The sequence below is a fragment of the Brachyhypopomus gauderio genome, chromosome 14, assembly GCF_052324685.1.
Source record: "Brachyhypopomus gauderio isolate BG-103 chromosome 14, BGAUD_0.2, whole genome shotgun sequence".
Lineage (NCBI taxonomy): Eukaryota > Metazoa > Chordata > Actinopteri > Gymnotiformes > Hypopomidae > Brachyhypopomus > Brachyhypopomus gauderio.
The window spans coordinates 12696229-12719631 of NC_135224.1; the positions used below are offsets into that span (position 1 = coordinate 12696229).

The following is a 23403-nucleotide window of genomic DNA, read 5'->3' on the forward strand; positions in this document are numbered from 1 at the left end:
TTGGACGAATGAAACTAAACAAACAAACAAAAAACACATAGATGCCATTTGCATGGCAGATAAGAATCCCACGCCTACGCCAGCCGCCCAGGAGCGGTCCGTCTGCGAGTCCGAGGCCCAGGAGCGGCCCGTCTGCGGGTCGGAGGCCCAGGAGCGGCCCGTCTGCGAGTCGGAGGCCCAGGAGCGGCCCGTCTGCGAGTCGGAGGCTCAGGAGAGGTCGGCGAGCGTGTCGGAGGCCCAGGAGGGGTCTGCACCTGTTCCCTTACCCCGTAGGAATTCGGAGCCGTCGCCACCTGTTCCTGCTGTCCGGAGGTGGTCGCTGCCGTTGCCACCGCCTATTCCTGCTGATCTCACAACTGAAATCATAGAGGTTTTGTATTTTTAATTCGTTTCTAAATGCCAATGTTAAAGTAATTGGTTCATGACTATTGAATCTTCACAGTTGATTATTACACCTGTGTAATCCTGACCCTAAATCTGACCCTATTACATGTATAAATGTTTACATAACCTGATTAAAAAAATTAAATCAAGAGGGATAAATAACAGGGTAAGATGGATGTGATGGTGGCAGCACAGAGGGGGCATGAGGAGAGTTTGTTCGAGTTGAGCAAATGCTGATAGTGCATCAGTGAGAGTAGATCCTTTGGGAAAGCTCTTTGACACAGTACCCCTGGAAATGCACTGTCTGTGTGTGTGTGTGTGTGTGTGTGTGTGTGTGTGTGTGTGTGTGTGTGTGTGAGTGGGCGTCTCCATCCTACTGGGTGAACGGCATATTGTGACAGACATTCCAGAGAAACTGCAACAGTTCAGCAATGGCCATACAGAAACATCTCTGGTGCAGTGAATATAGCCATGGGAAAAATATTAAAAGTGAATATTAAGTCTTTAAAAGTGAAAGCACCTTTGAACATAAACATGTGTTAAGATGAGGATCTTCTCCAGACAGAATAGCTTTACTTGTAATATGTACATATACATGTGTAGAGTACAATGAAAGGTTTCTCTTCCCATATCTCAGCTCGGCTCTTTTATGGACCCCTGGAGATAAGAGGATTAAGGGCCAACAGTGGGTGCATGGCAGAGGCAAGATTCAAATCATATACCTTCCAATTCCTTCCAAGGTCTACTAGGCTACCACTTACCCAAACAATGGGCTTGAATAAGGATAAGATATGAAGAGTGAATGATTTTATTGTTAAATAGGGACATTTCAATAATTAACAAAAAATAACTTTCTCCATATATGGAATATGATCAGAAGTGTTAAAGAAGAAACCATTGTACAATCTTGTTAAAATTTAATACAACAATTCATTAAAATGTTAACATTTGAATAAATGTTAATAATAGTATCACAAATTTAAAGAAAATTATTATCTGTGAAATAATGCTTATTGTTATATACAGTTGTGATCAAATTTATTCAACCCCCAATGCTGCGAAGGGTTTTATGGAATTCAGTGCACATTTGTAATTGTGTTCATAATGAAATCTTACAAGGACTTGTTAAAGAACTAAATGCAACTAAGATAGCATCAATTTTTTTTGTCATAAAGTATTAAATGGCCTTTTTGTGATTTCTTCATTGACACAATTATTCAACCCCTTTACAACTACCACTCCTAAGAACAGAGGTTCATTCCAGTGTTTTCCATCAGGTATTGAAAACATCTGTGGATGTCAACGAGCAGCAATCAAGCATGATAAGCACCAATTAGGCAGATTTAAAAGGACTGTGATACTCAGCTCCTTCTAGACATCTACTGGTGTGTTTCCAAGCATGGTGAAGGCAAGAGAATGGTCCCAGAAGACAAGAGAAGAGGTTATTGCTCTTCACAAGAATGGCAATGGATATAAAAAGATTGCGAAGTTGTTAAATATTCCAAGAGACACTATCGGAAGTATCATTCGCAAGTTCAAGTTAAAGGGCACAGTGGAAACGTTACCTGGTCGTGGCAGAAAGAAGATCCTGACCGCGACTGCTGTGCGCTACCTGAAGCATAATGTGGAGAAAAATCCCCGCGTGACTGCTAAGGAACTGAAAAAAGACCTGTCAGATGTGGGCACTGAAGTTTCAGCTCAGACAATAAGGCGCGCACTGCATAACGAAGACCTCCATGCCAGAACGCCCAGACGCACCCCCTTGCTGACTCCAAAGAACAAGAAAAGTCGACTGCAGTATGCCAAAAGTCATGTGGACAAGCCACAAAGGTTTTGGAACAGTGTACTGTGGTCAGATGAAACTAAATTAGAACTGTTTGGGACAATGGACCAGCACTATGTTTGGAGAAGGAAGAACCAGGCTTATGAACAAAAGAACACCTTGCCTACTGTGAAGCATGGCGGGGGGTCAATTATGCTTTGGGGCTGTTTTGCTTCTAATGGTACAGGAAAGCTTCAACGTGTGCAGGGTACCATGAATTCCCTTCAGTACCAGGAGATCTTGGAGGAAAATGTGATGGAGTCAGTCACAAACCTGCGGCTTGGGAGACGTTGGACCTTCCAACAGAACAATGATCCGAAGCACACATCCAAGTCCACTAGAGCATGGTTGAACATGAAAGGCTGGAACATTCTAGAGTGGCCATCGCAATCACCAGACTTAAATCCAATTGAGAAACTCTGGTGGGACCTAAAGAAGGCAGTTGCAGTGCGCAAGCCTAAGAATGTGACTGAACTGGAGGCTTTTGCCCATGAAGAATGGGCTAAGATACCCATAGGTCGCTGCAAGACACTTGTGTCAAGCTATGCTTCACGCTTGAAAGCTGTCATAACTGGAAAAGGATGTTGTACTAAGTACTAAAAAATAATGTCACTAGGGGGTTGAATAAAACTGATAATGATGTGAGCACAGTAAAGACATTTGTGGTTATTCCATCATAAATATTATGTTATGTTTGTCTAATTTATAAGTGCCTCTTTGATATAATTGTAAATAAGATGACTGAAATGATCAAAATCAATGTCAAACTGGCCAAAACACTTTATTTCAGTGGGGGTTGAATAAATTTGATCACAACTGTAACATTAGTCATATAGCAGAGTATTAAACCCTTCAAATGCATAGTACATCATGAAAAAGCTACACAAGTGATTATGTAAATAAGCTGTGTGGAAGAACACTATAACTGTATATACTGCAAGCATTCTTCTTCTTTTTTGTAAATCATTATTGCGTTTTCCACTCAAGAGTCCAAAAAACATTTTGGCTAAAGCAGTTGTCAATTTGCTCTTTCAGCTGCAACACACACACACACACACACACACACACAAATTAGACTTATTTATGTAGTCTTTCATTTAATGCAAGCCTTGGAAGAACAACTTTACCAAATTATTAAGAATTTAAGATTGCATGTTAATCCAGAATTGGCAGTGCTAATTACTGCTCAACATGGTAAGTGACTGGTGCTGGTGATAAATCTTGGACTGCTGTAGAGTGCTTATGAGTAAAAAAATATCTATCAAAATCTAAAATGTAAACATCAGTAAGTAAAAAGAAATTCACCAGTAAATAAATGCATCAAAACCAATAGATTTATGTAATATTTCATTGATCTACTGATTTCCCTTCTTACATTTAAACAAGATGGAATAATGCGCAATAACAGCTGCCATGCTTTGAATATTTAAATTGTTTTACACAGTATCAATGAAATACAACAGTATTACTAATATAAAATGAGAACTGGAAAGTATTTGTAGCTACTGTAAATAAAATTCACAGTAAAAAAAATGATCCAATTTATAATGTTTAAAATCTAAGGACAAGCTTTCTGCTATAGTGCTTGTGCAGTTTTATTGTGTTTTGTTTTTACCCAACATAGGATATAGTTTACACTCACCACATTCAGGGCTTGGGACATGGTATCTTCTCTCATGCAGTATTGGGTGATGGCAGAAGAACACAGCACGGAGAGGGTTAATGTCCGATTATTGGCCACTGGACAAAAATAAGACTGAATGAATGAATCTATGTACACAGAGGTGGGTTAAGGTGCATTCCATGAATCCAATTTTCATGGATTCATGGAATCTAAAATTGAGAAACTAGCTTAGTTTAGATGTCTTCTGTATGTCACAGTTGATAATGGTAACTAGAAATGAAAGGAGCAATATAGTCATTTTTCCATTGACTCAGCTTCATATTGTAGAACTGCCATTATATTGATATTTAATAGCCTGGATGTCTCAGAGATTCTGTAACTAAATTCTAAGCATTGCAGCCTCCACATGAGGGACCAACTCTATGGAGCATAAAATACAAAGCAATTCAATTAATCTCAGCTGCACTTTGCAAAAACAAAATTTAAAGAATCACCTTCATAAATACTGTGTGTTAATTTTTTGGTAGTAAAATGATTTATTGCTTCTTTAAAATAAGTTAAAACAAGGGCAGTATGGTGGCTCTGAAAGCCCATCACGATGCAAACGAAAAACACGCTGCAAATACGCAAAGCAAATTTATCAAAATGACAACGCGTTCTCTACATTTTTTTAATGCACTGCCAAATCAGAAGCACCGCAAATCCAGTCACAACACAACGGAAGTGTTTCTGGATGAATTATTTTATGCAAGCACTCTGTAGGTTTTAGACAGTTGTGCTATATAGTTTTTCTTTACATAGTACGGGACTTTAGTAGTAAAGCTCTTTTAATGTAACTTGCGACATTTTAAGAGCTTTATTAATTAAGTCTCCTAGCTAGCAATTTAGACAGAAACTATGCAAATGATTAAGCTTATGCATGGTCATAAGCTAAGACAGTTATAATTTTAAGACTGATGCAACAATCTGAAATTTACACGATTTTAAATTTAACTTGGAATTTAGCCAGAAGTAGGTAAAAAGTAAAAAAACGTCATGTTTTTGCTGTTTGATACACTGCAATAGCAAAGTGGTTGCAGTGCAACCATTATGAAAAAATATATAAATTATATTCACATGTGTGATTCATGTTAATCATGTCCATGCAGACACTAGCACAGTCTGTGTGAAAAGTGCTGCTTGCAATGCTTAATAATGAACTATGACCATATTGAAGATGTTTTTTCTGTAAAACTGAAGTCTTCTGTGCAGTAGCAGAGTTGGAGATAATATTGCTTATCCGTTTCTATGCGCCCAAGGTTGAATCCCAGGGAAACTGATAACTGCTCCTGGGAAGCAGGCATCCTTAATTTTACTACACACACACTTTGACTATAAAGAATCTGGGCTGAGAGAGACAGTTCAGAGTTACTGTATGAAGCGTAAGCTTCATATCATGTTTTTATACTTTTATATTTTGCAACTCTCTTGCTATCAAATAAATGCTGCTTAATATAAGACCTCAACTTCTGTGCCATCAATTCCACCACACCATCACAGCAATGTTTTTATGTCCATAATGACATAGCACTTATTGAGAGATTTACACTTAGTAGGAGGCAACTGAAAACTGAAAACCGTTCCTTGGCGCCATCTAATGGTAATGTTCTATGTTAAGATCATATGACTGGTGTGTTGATACTGTGATGAATGTAGAGAAAGAGGGTGGGCTAATTGGGGGGGAGGGGTTTAGCGGGATTAAAGGGGGGGAGATGGTGCATGGCGACGCTTTGTTTGAAACTGGACTATTCTCTGTGAATCAGAATTGTGTGGGTGCATTCTGAGGGACTTTTTGATGTTGCACGATGCATTTTGGTTAACATGCTGAACTACGACATTCGACTCCACAGCTACATGGGGGGGGGGGGGGGGTGGGGTCTTGACAGCCACCTGAACGAGGGAAGTCTGTTATTTAAAAATTAAACTTGTGTACGTGTGTTAGTTAAGAAATGGGGATAGGGTGGGAGTAAATAATCCGTTTGATGAACTAGTATAGGCCTCCCAGCAGGGCCGGCGCCAGAACATATACAGTGAGGGGGCGTCAGAAAATTTCGGGGGGCCGAACGTAAGTTGTTGAGCGAGGGGGGGGGGGGGGGGCACCATGTAGCGATTGTTGTAAAATAAATGGGTCTTATTTTTTACATTGAGGGGGCGTGACACCTCGCCTGAGGGGGCGACGCCCCCATTCGCCCCCCCGTGGCGCCGGCCCTGCCTCCCAGCGTTTATGAATTAAGTGTGATTATCGTGTGTGTGTGTGTGTGTGTGTGTGTGTGTGTGTGAAGTGGTAGTAGGTGACGTGCCTTAATCAATGTGTGCTGGTGGTGTGATTTTGGGTTTTATAAAGTAACACATGATTGTGTGATCAGAAATGTTGGTAGAGACTTCCATTTTTAAATGGAGTTGGGATAGGTGGCTGTGGGAAGGGGTGAGGATACCCGACGATTTCCACAGCCCGTTGGGGTGTGCTATTTATGTCCGTGGGTTTTTCCCATGATATTTTAAAGAGGTATTACTTTAACAGGGGTGGGGGAGTATGTGTGTGTAGTGATGTCATGGGTCTATTGGAGGGGATGTCAGTCATGCTGTAGGAAATTAAATTGTGACTATGAATAAATATTGCTATATGGCGTAAACCAGTGTTGATGGTATATTTTGGACGGGGGAAGATTTATCAGGCTCATCCGGACCATACCGGAGAAAAAAAGGTGGTGGCAGCTATTTAAATGGTCCAGTGGCTTAGAGCCCTCTAGTGGCAGTAAGTGTGAATATTACGTAACTGGCTACATAGAGAGAAGGATATATGGGGGGTTCATTACAATAAGCCTTTTTCACGCAAGGAGGAGGGGTCAAGTTCCGGGCGAGGTGATGTGTAAACCTATTTCCGGTTAGCAGTACCGCTACGAGAATGGATGCGTTTTATTACTCTGCATCTTTGGCTGACCTTCCGCGCTTTAGGCAGGACGATGTTGCCAGAACCGTCGAGGAGCTATCGAGGACCAAACGAGCGAAACTCGATAAAGGATACAAGTTTTTTTTCGAGCAGTTTATTTTTGATTATGAAGGTAAATGGATCCAGTTCTGTAGTTTAGTTTAGCCAAGTTAACTAGCTAGCATGCCTAGCTAGTGTCTTAGCTCCGTGCTCACTCAACATTCTATCATTTATGCCTTCATCAAACTGTTTATCTTATTTTTAAATAAAGCATGTGTTTTATTGTACTATTATAAGTGCCTGCATTATTGTCTTATGATTTTGTGTGTTCAGTGTCCAATGTTGTGGATAAGGAGATCCGTGTAATGGCTCGGTGCTACCGGTCCTTAAAAAAAAAGTGAGACACCACACAAGCTAGAGGTCAAAGCTCACGGTTTTTTATTTGTTTCAAGCATTTTCAAGCACTTTAATCTAAATTCCAGCACTTTTCAAACCTGAAACAAAGCAACATTAAAATTGGTCAGGTAAATGTTTCTTCCCCTGTTGTTGAGGGGTGTTTCTTTATACTACCACATATCGTTTCGGACAAGCGGTTCGTGCAGACGCGCGCGCTACGGTCACTCGCGAAAGTATAAACCTAGCTTATTTGTACAAAACATTCCAAGAGGTTGGTGATTATTCCCATTTCTAGTATTATAGCATACAAAATTGTGTCCGATTATGGTATCCTAGCATAGTGTGTGTGTGTGCTCTAGACCCAAAGCCCAGACAGACTTGTACATAGGATGTGCACGGAAAGCCTCTAGGCGGGATTTCACTCTGCTGTACACAGACTGCCTCGCTGGCCGAGTCCAGCTGAAACGACGCGGTATAGCACCTTTCTTCAGCCACGTTTTGCCCTTTGCCGTAACGTAGATGTCTTGCGGCTCAAAATGTGCGCTACACACGTGCGTGCTGTTCCTAATAACCTGGAAATTCGGCCCCTCACTCCTTCTAATGGCCATCAACCACTTCTTTCTGAGTTCTTCGTCAGCTGGGAACGAGTGGAAACTCAAATAAGGCTGTTTTTGTTTGGAATTAGAGCACAGCGGTACGCTGCAAAAACACTTGCTACTTGCGCCATGGCAGAAGTACAAACGCTCCAAACGGAAATGATTTTACACAGAACTGTCTAGACCGGAAATGTCGACCCCGGAAGCGAGAGAAAGGCCTATACCATTGCCTAAGGGGCCTAAGGCAATTGCCTAGCAATGCCTCTATGCAAAGACCGCCTCTGTTGGCCACTAGCAGTGGAAAAAAGGAAACTTGACAGGGAAAATCGGACTTTTCAGCCAAAATGGGAAGAAGAGTACATCTTCACTGAAGGTTAAATATGAGAAGTACACTGGAGCTGCTAGAGCCGCTGTAGTAGCAGACCTCAAATCAAAAGTATGTCAACAGCAGCACTTTTTCACAAAAGCTACTATGGTGCTAACTTGCTAAGGTGAATAAGCCACTGTCACTGAAGTGAGCAGTGAAAATGGCCAAAGCATTTGGTGACAACAACATAGCTAAAAACTTTGAAGCTGTGCCTTTGTCTCAATGGACAGTAACACGCAGGATTTCTGACATCAGCGATCATGTGGAGGTAAAACAAACAAGTAATGCAGGACTGCAAGTATTTCTCATTAGCTTTGGATGAGAGAACAGATGCAACCAATGTTAGCCAACTGCTGGTTTTTGCAAGAACGATTGACAGTGAATTTGATGTGCATGAGGAGTTATTGAGATTGGCATCTCTGCACGACACCACTAAAGGCAGCGATATATTCAACACCGTGACCAGTGCTGTGAGTAAATGGTAGCTTTGAAAAGCTGTCGACTGTTGTTGCGGATGGTGCGCCTGCGATGCAGGGAAGACACGGGGGTTTTGCGACGCTACTCACCGATGATACTCGGTTTCATTTGATGCGCATTGGGGACACAAAATTTGACATTGACACCCAATCTATTGTGAGACAGCAGGCCAAACCACAGCTCTCTCATTAGGTTTAATTAATGGTGGGCCTATGTGGTATAGTTTTCTGCCATTATTGAGTGTGAGCTATTTGCACTCAGTTTTTTAAGTTTTTTAAACTTTTTTGTTCTTTGATATGAAGGAGTTCAAATTCCTTTTTGCACTTATTTATTAAGCAAATGTTTTGTCTTTGTTGCTTATTAAGGACTTGTTATTGCATTTATATGCAGAAAATAGATGTATGTTGGTGCAATAAATGTCACAGTGAGGCGGCCCCCTACCGGCCGCCTCTGTCCACAGCGGCTGTTGTTTTTGTTGTTTGGTGACGTCATGTGCGTCCCTCAGGTGGGCGGAGCCCGTGATCCGTCTCACCTGAGGGTCGTTTGTTTGTCTATATATGTCTTGTCTTTGTACCAGTTGACTGCTGGTTATTATTTCCTTCATTTGGAACAATGCACGGGTTTTTGGTTTGCACACTTTCTATTAAACCATCCTCTTTCCCTGAGACTTGGCGTGATCGCTTCCTTTTTGAGTTGCTCACCCTGCCCGTCACAATAAACATACAGATCTGAATTCATTTAAAATTTGTTCTTATTGAGAATCATTTGTAGTGTCTTTCATATCCAATTATTTGAAGTGCATGGTCATGTGGCCCTCCAGTGATAGTGCTGAAAAAATTTTGGCCCTCTTTATCATGGAAGATGCCCATCCCTGATGTAAAGTAATTAATGCATAACTTTTATTTAAGCAGCTGTAGACCTTTTGTGTGGATGCCGTACTATGCAGATGAAGTCTCTATAATACCTGAGATGTAAGTGTTTTATTTTATTTTGTATTACCTAGTGGGTTGATATTTGTTACACAATATTGTTAATGGTGACATTTGTTTTATTTACTTTGCCTGTTTTGTTTGTTCTACAGTAGACCCACTGTCGTATTATTTTAGGGAAAAGGGGGGAGAGAGAAAAAGAATAAATGTTGTTCTATCTCACACTAAACAACAAGCAAAATAAAAGAACTCCTATTAATTTGTGTCCTGTGTGGTACCTTTCCTATAGGCTACATTTGAGCCTTTTCTGCATGATTATGGCTCCATTATGAGATTACATTGCTGAGGCAATTATTAAAAGACCCATGTTATGTTGACAATGGATCTGCCTGCTGCCTCTCCTTTCCACACCATGCCACAATAGTGTATCTATGTCTGTGCTTGAAGCAGCCCCAGACCATCACACTACCTCCACCATGTTTGACTGTTAATATGGTGTTCTTATTGTATAATGTTGTTTGCTTTATGTCAGATGTAATAGGACCAATGTCTTCTAAAAATGTCCACATTTGTCACATATATTATTGTGATCATCATGTTTTAGAGATTCAGTGCTAAATCTATTTTAAACATGAATACTGTACTTCTTTGTGGGGGACCTGCTCTATGGAACATAAAATGGTTCATTTGAGGATTACAAAGCAATTTGAGCTGCACATTATACAATAAATAGAAGAATACCAAATTATCACGTTCATACCGTTTACTACTTCTGGTGGTAAAAATGAATTTTTGCTCCATTAAAAGAGTTTTTAAGGAAAATGTAAATTTCTGAATGAGAATGCTAAGGATACAAATCATTGCAAAGGTATTGGTGTTACAGACTCATTTGTAGGTAATTTCAAAATATTTCAGTAAAACTGAAGAGTAATACTGAAAACTGAAAGAGTTTCACCTTTCATGTCAAACTTAAAAAAAATACAAGTAATAGTTTTGCTGAAAAATCCATGTAGAAAGAGAAAATATTTCTGTCGAAACATGTTCTGTTTAAATATATGCAAAGTCAAATGTAAGCTTAACTGCTCATTATTGACAAACTGTTAGCATGTGAAACAAATCATGACATTTTCCTCATTCCTAAAACCCACAACCACGCTTCCTCGTAGAAGGCTGAAAAATATCTGGATGCTGTCACCTTCAGCCATATTTTTACCATCAAAAAACAAGCCCACATTGCACATTACTCTTGCATCTAGGAGGCTTTTGCTAACTTCAGTTTATGCTGGGAGACCGTCATAATGAACCATGGCCAGTGGCGGACTTAGCAATTTGGGGGCTCAAGGCGAATATAGCTAGGGGGCCCATCAACATTAATATGTGAGAAATAAGTTAGTTAGTCTGGGGGCCCCTACAGTGGGCTGCAGTGGGAGGGGCCCAAAGCAGTTGCCTAGCCACGCCTCTACGCAAAGACCGCCTCTGACCATGGCGTTAATGATAATTACAATTTGAAATGGGAAAACTAAATGCTGATCATTTAAACATGGTTTAGTGATGGTAGCCATTTCAATCCTGTTGCGTACAATAGTTTGTTCTGAGAAAAGCCAAAAAAGACACAAACTGTGGTTTCTGGTGTCGCCACTTACAGGTACAAAATGAGATTTTTGTAAATTCATATATGACTTTCAAACAAATGCAGAGCTACTTTCTAATACTTTCACAAGACATTTACATTGATATCAACACCCAGAATTTTCATTCTAGTTACCTTATACTTAGTCTGATTGTGTGATTTGTGTATTCATCTGTATAATTTGATTTTGTGTAATTTGTGTGTTTTTGTGTGATTTGTGTATTTAACCAGGCCACCCAAAGGGTGCGTCTTTGTCTCTCTCTGTTCAATAAAAACAAGTTGTTGTCTGAGTGTGTGTGCATGAATGTGTGTGTGCTTGTATGCCCAGTGGTGGATGGTGCTCTGCCACTAAGGTCTGTCCTCTCTCTCCCCTTCCTGCACCCCATTCAGTCCCCCAGGGGGCTGTGGATCCCGGAAGAGAGTATGCTGTGCGCAATTGGCTGCCGCTTCTCGCCGGTGTGTGATTGGTTGTCTGTAACATAGCTGTGTTTACAATTGTAAAGCGCCTTGGGTATCCTGATAAGGCACTATATAAATTGAAACATTCATTCAAATTGAAACATTTAACCTTAACTACTACTGTAGAACTGTAGAACCACCCTGCGCATCATGGACTTGTGCTAACGGACCGCCCAATGGAGGATGGGTTGCCTTTTGAGTCTTGGTCCTTCCGAGGTTTCTTCCTAATCCCCACCATCATAGGGAGTTTTTCCTTGCCACTGTCGCCTTTGGCTTGCTCATTAGGGATCTGGACCCATAAGATTGTAAAGCTGCTTTGTGACAACATGTGTTGTGAAAAGAGCTATATAAATAAATCTGACTTGACTTAATAGATGACCCATAACAAATTTTTGACAAAAATATGTCATGATTCACAAACATGTACATTATGTTCTATAACTTTCTTGGTCATGTGACTTTTGGCGCGTCTGTAGTAGGTGCAACCATCTGTTGAAATTCTCAGAAGTACACACTGTCATCGTACAAATATATTGCTCATGAACAGTAGGTGGCACTAGCTATGGTTAAATTTAAGCTATGGTTTAAGCTATGGTTCCTGCTACAAGTGGGCCAAAAGTCATGTGATTCACAACAGACAGCTGTGAATGAATGAATGAATGAATGTTTCAATTTATATAGCGCCTTATCTAGATACCCAAGGCGCTTTACAATTGTTAACACAGCTACGTTACAGACAACCAATCACACACCAGCGAGAAGCAGCAGCCAATTGCGCACAGCGTACTCTCTACCGGGATCCACAGCCCCCTGGGGGACTGAATGGGGTGCAGGAAGGGGAGAGAGGACAGACCTTAGTGGCAGAGCACCATCCACCACTGGGCATACAAGCACACACACATTCATGCACACACACTCAGACAACAACTTGTTTTTATTGAACAGAGAGAGAGACAGACACACACTCAGGGAGAGACACCGACTCAGGGAGAATTTGTCTGGGACTGCCAATTTACCTAAGCTGCATGTTTTTGGACTGTGGGAGGAAACCAGCGATCCCGGAGGAAACCCACGCAAACACAGGGAGAACATGGAAACTCCACTCAGATAGGGACTTGAACCCAAGACCCCAGTGCTGAGAGGCAAGCGTGCTAACCACCAAGCCACCATGCTGCCCCTATGTGGAACATGTATGCATTTGCGAATCGTGATTTGGGAATGCTTGGGTAAAAACATATTTGTTTATTACGTGTGATGTATTAGAAAGTAGCTTTTGCATTGTTTGAAAGTCATATATGAATTTACAACAACAGCATTTTGTATTTGCAAGTACACCGCGTTGTTTGTTTTCAAATAGTATGATATTTACAGAATATGTACTTTTTATTTACAATGTTTTGGCAGCAAATTAGATCCTCATGGAGACAGTTCACCTATTGGTTGTTGACAATGTTACCTCTTTTGCATAACAAAGGGAAAAAATGGATGAAATCAAATGTAGTTGATTTAATCAGAAGATCAAGACAAGAAAAAGCCAAAGTTAAGACAGCAATCGTAACAACCTTGTAACAACGTAACAATGTTATTCTAACATTGCAAATTTCTCTACAAAATTTACATTGTATAAAATGTTATTTGGTTTAAGACCAGCCTCTGAAGTTTGAGAATGCTTGAGTTTTCATACCTGTTGTTTCATTTGTGGAAGTAGGGGCACTCTCCAGGTCACCTGCAAATATGCTGACACTGAAGTAATATCTAGATCCTGATTTTAAGCCAGGAATGATGGTGGTGACTTGTCCTGTTACATTGAAGGTTCCATTGTTGTTCCTCCAAAAAGGAGAAGAGTAGGTCACCTTAAACTTCATATTTGCCACCCCTTCTGATTGTGCTGGGACAACCCACTTTAGCTCTACTGCGGTGGTGTTTTTGCTGATGACACTAACAGCTTCGGGTGGCACAGGAACTAGGAACATAAGAGGAGCAGGTAAAATGTAGACACATCGTTCATTTCTGATTAACCAAAAGAAAATCATTCAGCAGACAAAAACAGACAAGATACAAAATTTAATGCATCATGTTTATATAATGTAAAAGAATAAAATGTAAAAACATTCAAGTTGAACAATGTTTGGTAACACTTTACATTAGGTGTTTACTTAAGCCCCCCGCACACAGCGAGCAACTAGCTGAGCAAACGGGCACGCGTGACCATTTGCTCAGCTAGTTGCTCGCTGTGTGCGGGGGGCTTTACTAACATGAAGTAATGCATTAGTTAACGAACAACACATGAAGTACAGTACAATGTAATATGTTCCTTTAAGGTGGCACCAAAAAAGGTCCAAGCAACAAAGAGCCACAACAGGAGCCGCAACTGTTACGTTTACTTAACGTTACTTAATTATTCTTAATGTGTTACTTCATGTGTTGTCCGTGTTAACTGATGCATTACTTCATGTTACTGAGTAAACACAATGTAAAGTGTTACCCAATTTATTTTATTTTATTTTTTTACCCATGTTCAAAAACGTTCTCAAAAAAGTCATACTCACGTGTAAAAATGGACCGATACACTGTAGGGCTTACCCAATTAAAATTCTCCAAGTAAGTAATGACAGTAACGTTGTATAATTCTGCTGCTTGCAGAGAATTAAAAATGCAACTTGACTGATTTGTGTTGTTAGTAGTGAGTGGGATGATGATGTTGGTAGAGTTAAAGATGTTCACTTTGAACCAACTATAATTCCCCCCTGGATTTTGCCAATTAGCAGTAATACTGTTAGCTGTGCTGTTTAGGAGAAGGTTGGACACCGGCAATGGAACTGCATGTGGAGAAAGAAGAAAGGGATAATGATTTAAGACACTCCCACAATTTCACGGACTTGCTCTTTGACATTCTAATTCTGTCATGACTGCCAGCTCTTTATGATCAGAATCTACAAGTCAGAGGTTCTGAATAAATTATTTAAAATTTATTGTCATATATTATTTAATGACAAATGTTTCTGGAGAGGTTTGATATTCATGTCAATAAATGAATGTTCTGAACAGTTGGAGACTGCAGTTGGGAGAAAGACACGGACAAAGAGGAGCAGAGAAGAAGCCGTCCATAACTCACTGGTGTAGGCACTGATGTTAAGAGCTTCTCCTTCCACAGAGCAGTTTGCCAGCGCAGACACACTCAAGGTGTATTTACTGCCTGCTGTGAGGTTCGTCAGTGTGATTGTTTGCTTGCGATAATCAGCCTTATTAATCCCATTCTCATATAGAATAATATGATAGCAGTATTCTGTACTATTACAATCATCTGAGTCCCAGGAAACAGTTATCTTTGTAGTATCATTATTTGCAGATGTGAGATTTTTTACTGGAGAAGGCTCTAGAAATGAGTTTTTTAAAAGGTAATCAATATGGTGAATATGCAGTTTGAATTTTACAACAGCAAAAATTGCATTCATTTTACCATCAACAATAATGTAGAGTTGTCTGTGTGTGGGGTGAAGTGATTTTCTTTGTCCACAAGCATGGGTCCACAGAACATGAAATTTACTTTAAAAAATCATAATTTTGTATGTGCACAATGTTGCTTTTCAGTCCTACAATCCCAAAAATTGGGTTTTTATTACAAAGTAATTCTGAATTTAGAACAATGGAAAGTCAACATATTTTAGTTGTTTTAGAGGAAACTGACTGAATAATGCAAAAACAAAAATGCTAATTATTCTGAACTAACACTGACATAATTCATTCATGGCATTAAATGCCACTTTAATGCTATTCCCTTTGCTAATCAAAACACATTAAATGTTTACATGCAGGTGACATTTTGCATATAGTGTGTTAAATCTACTGTTAATAAGACTTGACTCACTGGTGTAGCCATTAATCCAGGCTGCTTGTCCATAAATGGAGTTGTTGAGCACAGCACAAACTGTGAAGTTGTACAATACCCCAGGATCTAGATTTATTACTGTGTGATTTTCATGATCACTTATCTGGTTTGGTTTTCCAGACACAGTTACTAAGTAAGAATCATAACCTCCATATGGAGCAGTCCAGTTGAGGGTAACGTTGTGCATTTCTACATTCACTATGGCCAGATTGCTGACCAGTTTAGGCACTGGAAAGAGAATTAAATTTAGTTATATATTTATTTTTTAAATGTACTTCAGCATTTATTTTGCACACAGACACACATTAAAACATTTTTGAAAGAATATGAATGTACAGAATTTTGGAACTTTCACAGATTGCACAGGGCAGACTATTTTTGAATATCTATTATAATACAGATGAATTATAAGCAAAAACGTGATATAGACATATTCATGATAGAGCACTGCGAATAAATCATCTCAACATCAACAACAAATGTCTTGGTAAGAAACCTATACATATTCAAGTACCTTTTGTCTAACAATGCTATATCACATGTAATTTTCAGTCTGTTTGAACTAATAATTATGGTAAATGTTGCAACTGCAATAGCAGTTCACATGACTTACTTGAGCAGATTCTCAAGAATGTAGATGTAGATGTTACAGAGGAAAAAACTACAAATAGATGTAGGCTGAGGGGAAATTGAAAACTCAAGCATCCTTTTTGTATGTCATTTATATGTAAATTTTGACTGGATATCAGGTTGGTCACATCAATTTAAAGCTGGGGTAATCTCACAACTGTGCGCTAATTATTGCCATGGTGACTTTGTGAGCAGGAACTAAATACAGAGTCACATATTTTATGTGGCCTAGCGGGTTCAGCATCATGTTTTATGAATCTGGCCCAGTGGTGCTTGCTTACGTTTCTACTCACACTCACTACTTCCCGGCACCAGGTTCTGGATCTGTTTGGTCAGGTTCGTCTCTTCTGAGGTTTGGTTTGAGGAGCCTTGAATTTCCACCCTGTAATAACTAATATCCCCTGGTGCCTGGCTCCAGCGTAGATATGCGCCATCGTACGTCACATTGGATATTTCAATTTTTCCATAAAATACAACTGCAGATAATCACAAAGATATTCAGGACATTCATGGTCCCTTATTATCCAGACAGACAGAAAGACTGACAGACTGATCCCAGAGGAAAATTCTTGAAATATTTTCAATATGTTAAATATTACACTAATGAAATGGAACAGGATGCAAAATTCCTCAACCAAGTGAATGTCAGTACAAATTTAATCTACTGGAAAAGACAACAAGTTTGGAATTTTGAGCACAACATAAACAGACACCTAAAACCTGGCAGGAAAAAATCTGACAATAATAGAAAGCAATTTCAAAAATCAGATTACAAAAATATATCTGCAATAGGTTTGACATTATGCAGTATGACATTGGTCTACCCTTTTCAGCTAGAACAGCTTCAACTTTTCCAGGTAGGCAGTCCCCAAGGTTTAGGAGTGTGTTTATGGGTATTTGTGAGGTCACATAGTGATGATGGATGAGAAGACCTGGCTCTCAGTCTCCGCTCTTTCATCCCAAAGGTATTCTCTCAGGTTCAGGTCAGGACTCTGTGCAGGCCGGTCATATTGTAAGAGGAAGGGGCCAGGTCCAAATTGTTCCCACAAAGTTGGAAGCATGGAATTGTCCAAAATGTCTTGGGATGCTGAAGCATTCAGAGTTCCTTTCACTGGAACTAAGGGACCAAGCCCAAAAAAACAACCCCACACCATAATCCTCCCTCCACCAAACTTTATACTTGGCACAATGCAATCAGACAAGTACAGTTCTCCTGGCAACTGCCAAACCCAGAGTCGTCCATCAGTTTGCCAGATGGAGAAGCGTGACTCGTCACTCCAGAAAAAGCGCCTGCACTGATCTAGAGTCCAGTGGCGGTATGCTTTACACCACTGCATCCGACGCTGCGCATTGCACTTGGTGATGTATGGCTTGGATGCAGCTGCTTGACCATGGAAAATCATTCCATGAAGCTCTCTGTGCACTGTTCTTGAGCTAATCTGAAAGTCACATGAAATTTGGATGTCTGAAGTGATAGATTCTGCAGAAAGTTGGCGACCTCTTCGCACAATGTGCTTTAGCATCTGCTGACCTTGCTCCATCAGTTTATGTGGCCTACCACTTCGTGGCTGAGTTGCTGTCATTCCCAAACACTTCCATTTTCTTATAATACAGCTGACAGTTGACTGTGGAATATTTAGGAGCGAGTAAATTTCATGACTGGATTTGTTGTAGAGGTCTGCACTCCCGCGGTAATTTGTTGCACAGGTGGCATCCTATCAGTTCCAAGCTGGAATTCACTGAGCTCTTGAAAGTGACCCATTCTTTCTTTGAATTACACCACAGCCACCACAAATACTGCAGGAGACCTACTGGAGCCCGTATGGATCAAAGATTCACCCAGAAAACAGTCAAGTATGGTTACATTCAGTATGGGGGTGTGCGAAACATTTGCAAGGTGATATCAAGAAGTATTAGCTACATCTTACATTCCCAATCATAAAAGGGGTCAAATTTTACAGCAGGATGGTGCTCCATCTCATACATCCATCTCTACATCAAAGTTCCTCAAGGTGAAGATGATCAAGGTGCTCCAGGACTGGCCAGCCCAGTCACCAGACATGAACATCATTGAGCATGTTTGGGGTAGGATGAAAGAGGAAGCAGAGTTTTAAATGAGAATAATTTAATTGTGTACCACTAATATATATATATATATATAGAGGCGGGACCAAGTCAGTGTTTTGCAAGTCTCAAGTAAGTCCAAGTCTTTATCCTCAAGTCCCGAGTCAAGTCTCAAGCAACCGTCAAGTTAAGTCCCAAGTCTGAAACTTGGAAGTCCTTTCGAGTCTTTTTTTTTTTTACAGGCACCAACGCTTTACTCTGATGTGTTTCTTTACTCGTTTTGTTGGTGTCCGCCAGCCAAAAGATGACAGATCATTTACATTTTATCTTCTCTTAATTACATAAATGTACTTAAACAAGAATGTTTCGTTACATCATTTTACACGAAAATAGCAAGCTTCATCGTAAGCGAGATGCTGTCATTACGAATGGTTATTCTAAACATTTGGATAAAATGTTTAAATATAGACTAATAAAAGGTTAGGGTTATTTTTTCATTGTTTTCTGTTATTGTGGGGTCACGGTGTAGGCTACTATTGTTACCTGGAGATTCAGTGGGGTCACATATTCTGATGGCTGCCGTCAGAATTGGTGACCGCAGTTAAAAAGGCTCACCTGTACATCCCATTCATGATTTCTTTGTTGGCTGCAATGGTGAGGGGATGGTAAATCTTGTTTAAGTACATTTATGTAATTAAGAGACGATAAATGTAAATATAAACATCTGTCATATTTTGGCTCGTGGACACCAACAAAACGAGTAAAGAAAGTGCATCAGCGTAGTTTACGTAGCATTCGTAAAGCGTTTGTGCCTCTGAACAGAAACTGTGAAATAGCGCCCCCTGTGGTCACAAAACTCGATGGTCACAGAATCTGGTGTAACGCCGGTCTGCGTCAGAAGGACGGAAATGAAATTAATGGGGCGCACTTTATAAATATTAATATGCGTTTTAAAATTTAGATTTGGGTTTAAAAAAAATCAAGTCTTTGCAAGTAAACAGGTTCAAGTCCAATTCAAGACCCAAGTTATTGGTTTAAAAGTCCAAGTCAAGTCTAAGTCTCTGAATATTTTTTCAAATCAAGTCAAAAGTCTTAATATTAATGAATCGAGTCTGACTCGAGTCCAAGTCATGTGACTCAAGTCCCCACCTCTGTATATATATAGCAGTACACAATGGAGTACAGTGATGCTTCCGTGACAAAAAAAAATGAGAATAATGTTCCATTGCATCATTCCATTTCTATTTTCACAGCTTATTTGCTTATCTTCTCCGCTCACCCCCACCATTCATTTAGATAGCATGTTCAGCTATCCATGTAAGGTACATTTACTTTTTTTCTATTTGTATAGCACTTTTCATATGCTGTCCTTTAAACAAACATCATAGAATAATAAAGACATTACTGTAGCTGACACTGACAAGGGCTGACACATTAACCAATAAGAAGACAAAGGCATGAAAAACCTGTCAAACACTTGCTTTTTGTCACTGCAATATTGCAGAAAACAACAGAGCCTATAAAAAGATTGTTTTGTTGAGGAATGGACTAGTGTTAATCTGAACTACAAAAAATGTCAAAGCTGAGAGAATGAAATTACCTCTGCCTGTCTGTAGGGAAAGGACAAATCAATAAATTGAAATAAAAGTGCCGAAATGAATGAAACTTTTTAACTAATTATTTAATCAATAAGATGAATTTTTCCTTTAAACCAAAATATAGCTTCTACAACCCCTGGCAAAAAGTATGGAATCACCAGTCTGGGATGAGCACTCATTCAGACATTTTATTCTGTAGAACAAACATCATACAATAATAAGGTCATTCCAAAGTGCAACTTGTTGGCTTATCAGAAACACTAAAAGAAAAAAAAAACATTGTGGAAACAAAGTAAATGTTACTTTTATTGAGCAAGCACTGGGAAAATGGAATCACTCAATTCTGAGGGGAAAAAGTATGGAATCACTCAAATTGGAGGTAGAAAATAAGGACACAGCCAGTCAATTTCCTTTCTTTAAATGGACACCTGCCTCAGATTAAATCTGCTCATTAGTCTGCAGTTAAAAACACCTGCAGTCATGACACCTTGGAGGGCTGCTGGATGAAGTGGTGTGGCAAAAACCATGGCTCCAACAAGAGAAATGTCTCTTGAAACAAAAGAGTGGATTGTGAAACGTCTTGAAGAAGGTAACTCTTCACACATGATTGCTAAAGATGTGGGCTGTTCACAGTCAGTTGTAGCCAAGATATGGACCAAATACAAACGGCATGGAATGGTTGTTAAAGCCAAGCGTACTGGTAGACCAAGAAAGACCTCAAAGCGTCAAAACAAAGAACTTAAGGCCATTTGTCTTGAAAACCAAAAAAGTACAACTAAACAGATGAAGCATATATGGGAGGAAGCTGGAGCCAATGTATGTGACCGAACCGTAAAAAATCACCTAGAGGAAATGGGATTTCAATACAGGAAAGCTAAAAGAAAACCATAATTGACACCTAAACAGAAAAGAACAAGACTGCAATGGGCTAAGGAGAGGTAAAACCAATTAACATTATCTCTATCTAGACAAGACTAACATAGAACGACGATCCTTACCATCATAGCAGATGTAGGGCAGAAGGTTGGAGCAGGGATTCTCCCACCACATGCCAAGGTTGTGTAGGGCCACACAGGCATCATCGACATATGCATTAGGGTCTGTGTCATCACTTATGATAGTCGATGAGCAATTTGCAGACGTGGTGAGGAATATCGTAGGAGAACTAGTGGCAAGGCTTAAACTCGAATTGGTTTTGTTTGAGTTTAAACAAGCGAGGAGTTGTGTCAAGGTCGGAGACTGCGTTGAGTCATTAACATTTAGAGCCGGACATGTAAGTGCCGGCACAGTCTGTTTCTTTGGGATAGGATGACCAGGATACCAGTTTTGATAGGTGACAGGGTCACCATTGCACCACTGAGCCCAAGATATGGATCCACTGAAGTTCTTGCGAAGCCCAGTCCAGTACAGCTTAGAGGTAAGGTTCTGAACAACGAACTCTGCATTTCCTGATGTTATTCTGACCAGGTCTGTATAACAGAGCTGACAGTTGAGTCTGGCATTATCCCATGTACTAGAATTTGGCTGGGGATAGTAATATTCCTTTGCCCAGATAAGAGTGAGAGCTATGGAGGGAACACATTAGTGAGGCACCATCATGTACACTACATCTCAGCTTTTCTACATCAAGGGTACCATCAGTTCATAACTCTGAATTAAAACTTTTAAAGACTATATTAGCAATATTTGCCACAGGTGGTGTATGATAGATGCATATATTTTAAAGATTAGTATACATCTCAATCTTTTTGTTTATGCAAATATATGCATGAACAAGGTATTTCATAAACAAACTACCCCTTGTGAACTCCACTATAGGGAGCACCAATGCTTTGTTCCTTTGCTTATTTTGTATATTTGCATGTTGGAACAATTGGAGCTATTGAAGTTACAGCATCAACATGAACCTAAAGAGACATGTTTACAGGATCAACATGAACCTAAATATCACATCGATCACATCAAATTACCCAAATGGAAATAGAAACTTATTGGCTGAATATAATCTGACCATGATAAAATATGTCCATTTTAAGTTTCAAGAATATACAGGTGCTAGTTATAAAATTAGAATATCATGAAAAACTGATAACTGATGAAAACCAGATTCAACATCTCAGAAAATTTGAATATTACTTAAGACCAATACAAAAAAAGAAATCTGAAAAATGAAAATCTGCATCTCCATAAAGCTGGTCATGAAGTGCTCTAAAACTTCCTGGTGGACGGCTGCATTGACTTTGCACCTCAGAAAAAACAGTGGACCAACATCAGCAGATGACATGGCACCACAAACCATCACTGACTGTAGAAACTTTACACTGGACCTCAAGTAATGTGGATTCTGTGTCTCTCCTCTCTTCCTCCAGACTCTGGGACATTGAATTCCAAAGGAAATGCAAAATTTACTTTCATCAGTGAATATAACTTTGGACTACTCAGCATCAGTCACGTCCTTTTTGTCTTAAGCTGAGGCGAGACACTTCTGATGCTGTCTCTTGTTCAAGAGTGGCTTGACAAGTAATGCGACAGCTGAAACCCATGTGTCTAGCATATGTCTGTGTGTGGTGGTTCTTGAAGCACTGACTCCAGCTACAGTTCAGTCTTTGTGAATCTATCCCATTTTTTTAAAAGGGTTTTGTTTCACAGTGCTCTTCGTGCTGCAGTTATCCCTATTGATTATACTTTTTTCTACATCTTTTCCTTCCCTTCATCTCTGTGCTTGGACACAGAGCTCTGTGAACAGACAGTCTCTTTAGCAATGACCTTTTGTATCTTGCCCTGCTTGTGTAAGGTGTCAATGGTAGTCTTGTTGACAACTGTTAAGTCAGCAGTTTCCCCCCATGATTGTGTAGTCTACAGAACTAGACTAAAAGACAATTTTAAGGCCTTTGCAGGTGAATTAATTAGCTGTTTAGATGGTGGCACCAGGAAACTTCAATATTGAACCTTTTCACAATATTCTAATTTTGAGATACTGAATTTGGGGTTTTCATTAGGTCAGTTATAATCATCAAATTAAAAAAATTAAAGAAATATAATATGCAAGTTTCACTTCTTGAATGGAATAACTGAAATAAATCACCTTTCACAATATTCTAATTTTATGACTAGCCCCTATAAGAGGGAAACGGGAGGGAAAAAAGTTACCTATATTGATAAACTAGAATAAAATGTACTGCAGGTTCCTAGAAGTTAAAACTATGCACAAGTTACATGTGTTAAATGCTTTAGAACTTACCAGAGAAGAAGAAAGACCCCCATGGCAGCAGCATCTCCTTCTGCAGGAACCAAAACTCCTTGAAGTTTCTTTGACAGCTGGAAAACAACGTGGAATACCAATCTCTAGTTCATCTGGGAAAGCAAACCTCCACAGTACATACACACCCCACCTAAACATCTAGTGACAGAAGAGGCTGGCTTTACATGGCTGAGCCCGTGTTCCAGGAAAACCTCCAACAATTACCATGTGTAATACAATACAGCTCTGTATATAGCAAAACACCAGCTAATCTCCAGGGGGAGAACAAACAGTGAATTTTAAAAGCAATTTGCATCAGGCATGGATGA

The 23403-nt window shown here is 39.7% G+C and overlaps 1 protein-coding gene across 2 annotated transcripts; it reads right to left on the reverse strand.

Moving 5' to 3' along the window:
• Window positions 1-209: 209 nt before the first annotated feature.
• LOC143475552 (receptor-type tyrosine-protein phosphatase eta) lies at window positions 210-23243 on the reverse strand. 2 transcript variants are annotated; one of them, XM_076973421.1, is made up of 9 exons: window positions 23075-23243; window positions 20832-21398; window positions 16465-16647; window positions 15521-15769; window positions 14768-15028; window positions 14202-14471; window positions 13337-13615; window positions 3849-3946; window positions 210-356 (listed from the first exon to the last, which is right to left on the reverse strand). In XM_076973421.1, exons 1-9 carry the CDS (start codon window positions 23106-23108, stop codon window positions 351-353), a joined length of 1947 nt encoding a protein of 648 aa, XP_076829536.1. In that variant the 5' UTR covers window positions 23109-23243; the 3' UTR covers window positions 210-350. The 2 variants fall into 2 exon arrangements, with proteins under 2 accessions (XP_076829536.1, XP_076829535.1); XM_076973420.1 differs by lacking the exon at window positions 210-356 and adding an exon at window positions 3017-3241 and having other exon boundaries at window positions 23075-23242.
• Window positions 23244-23403: the final 160 nt, after the last annotated feature.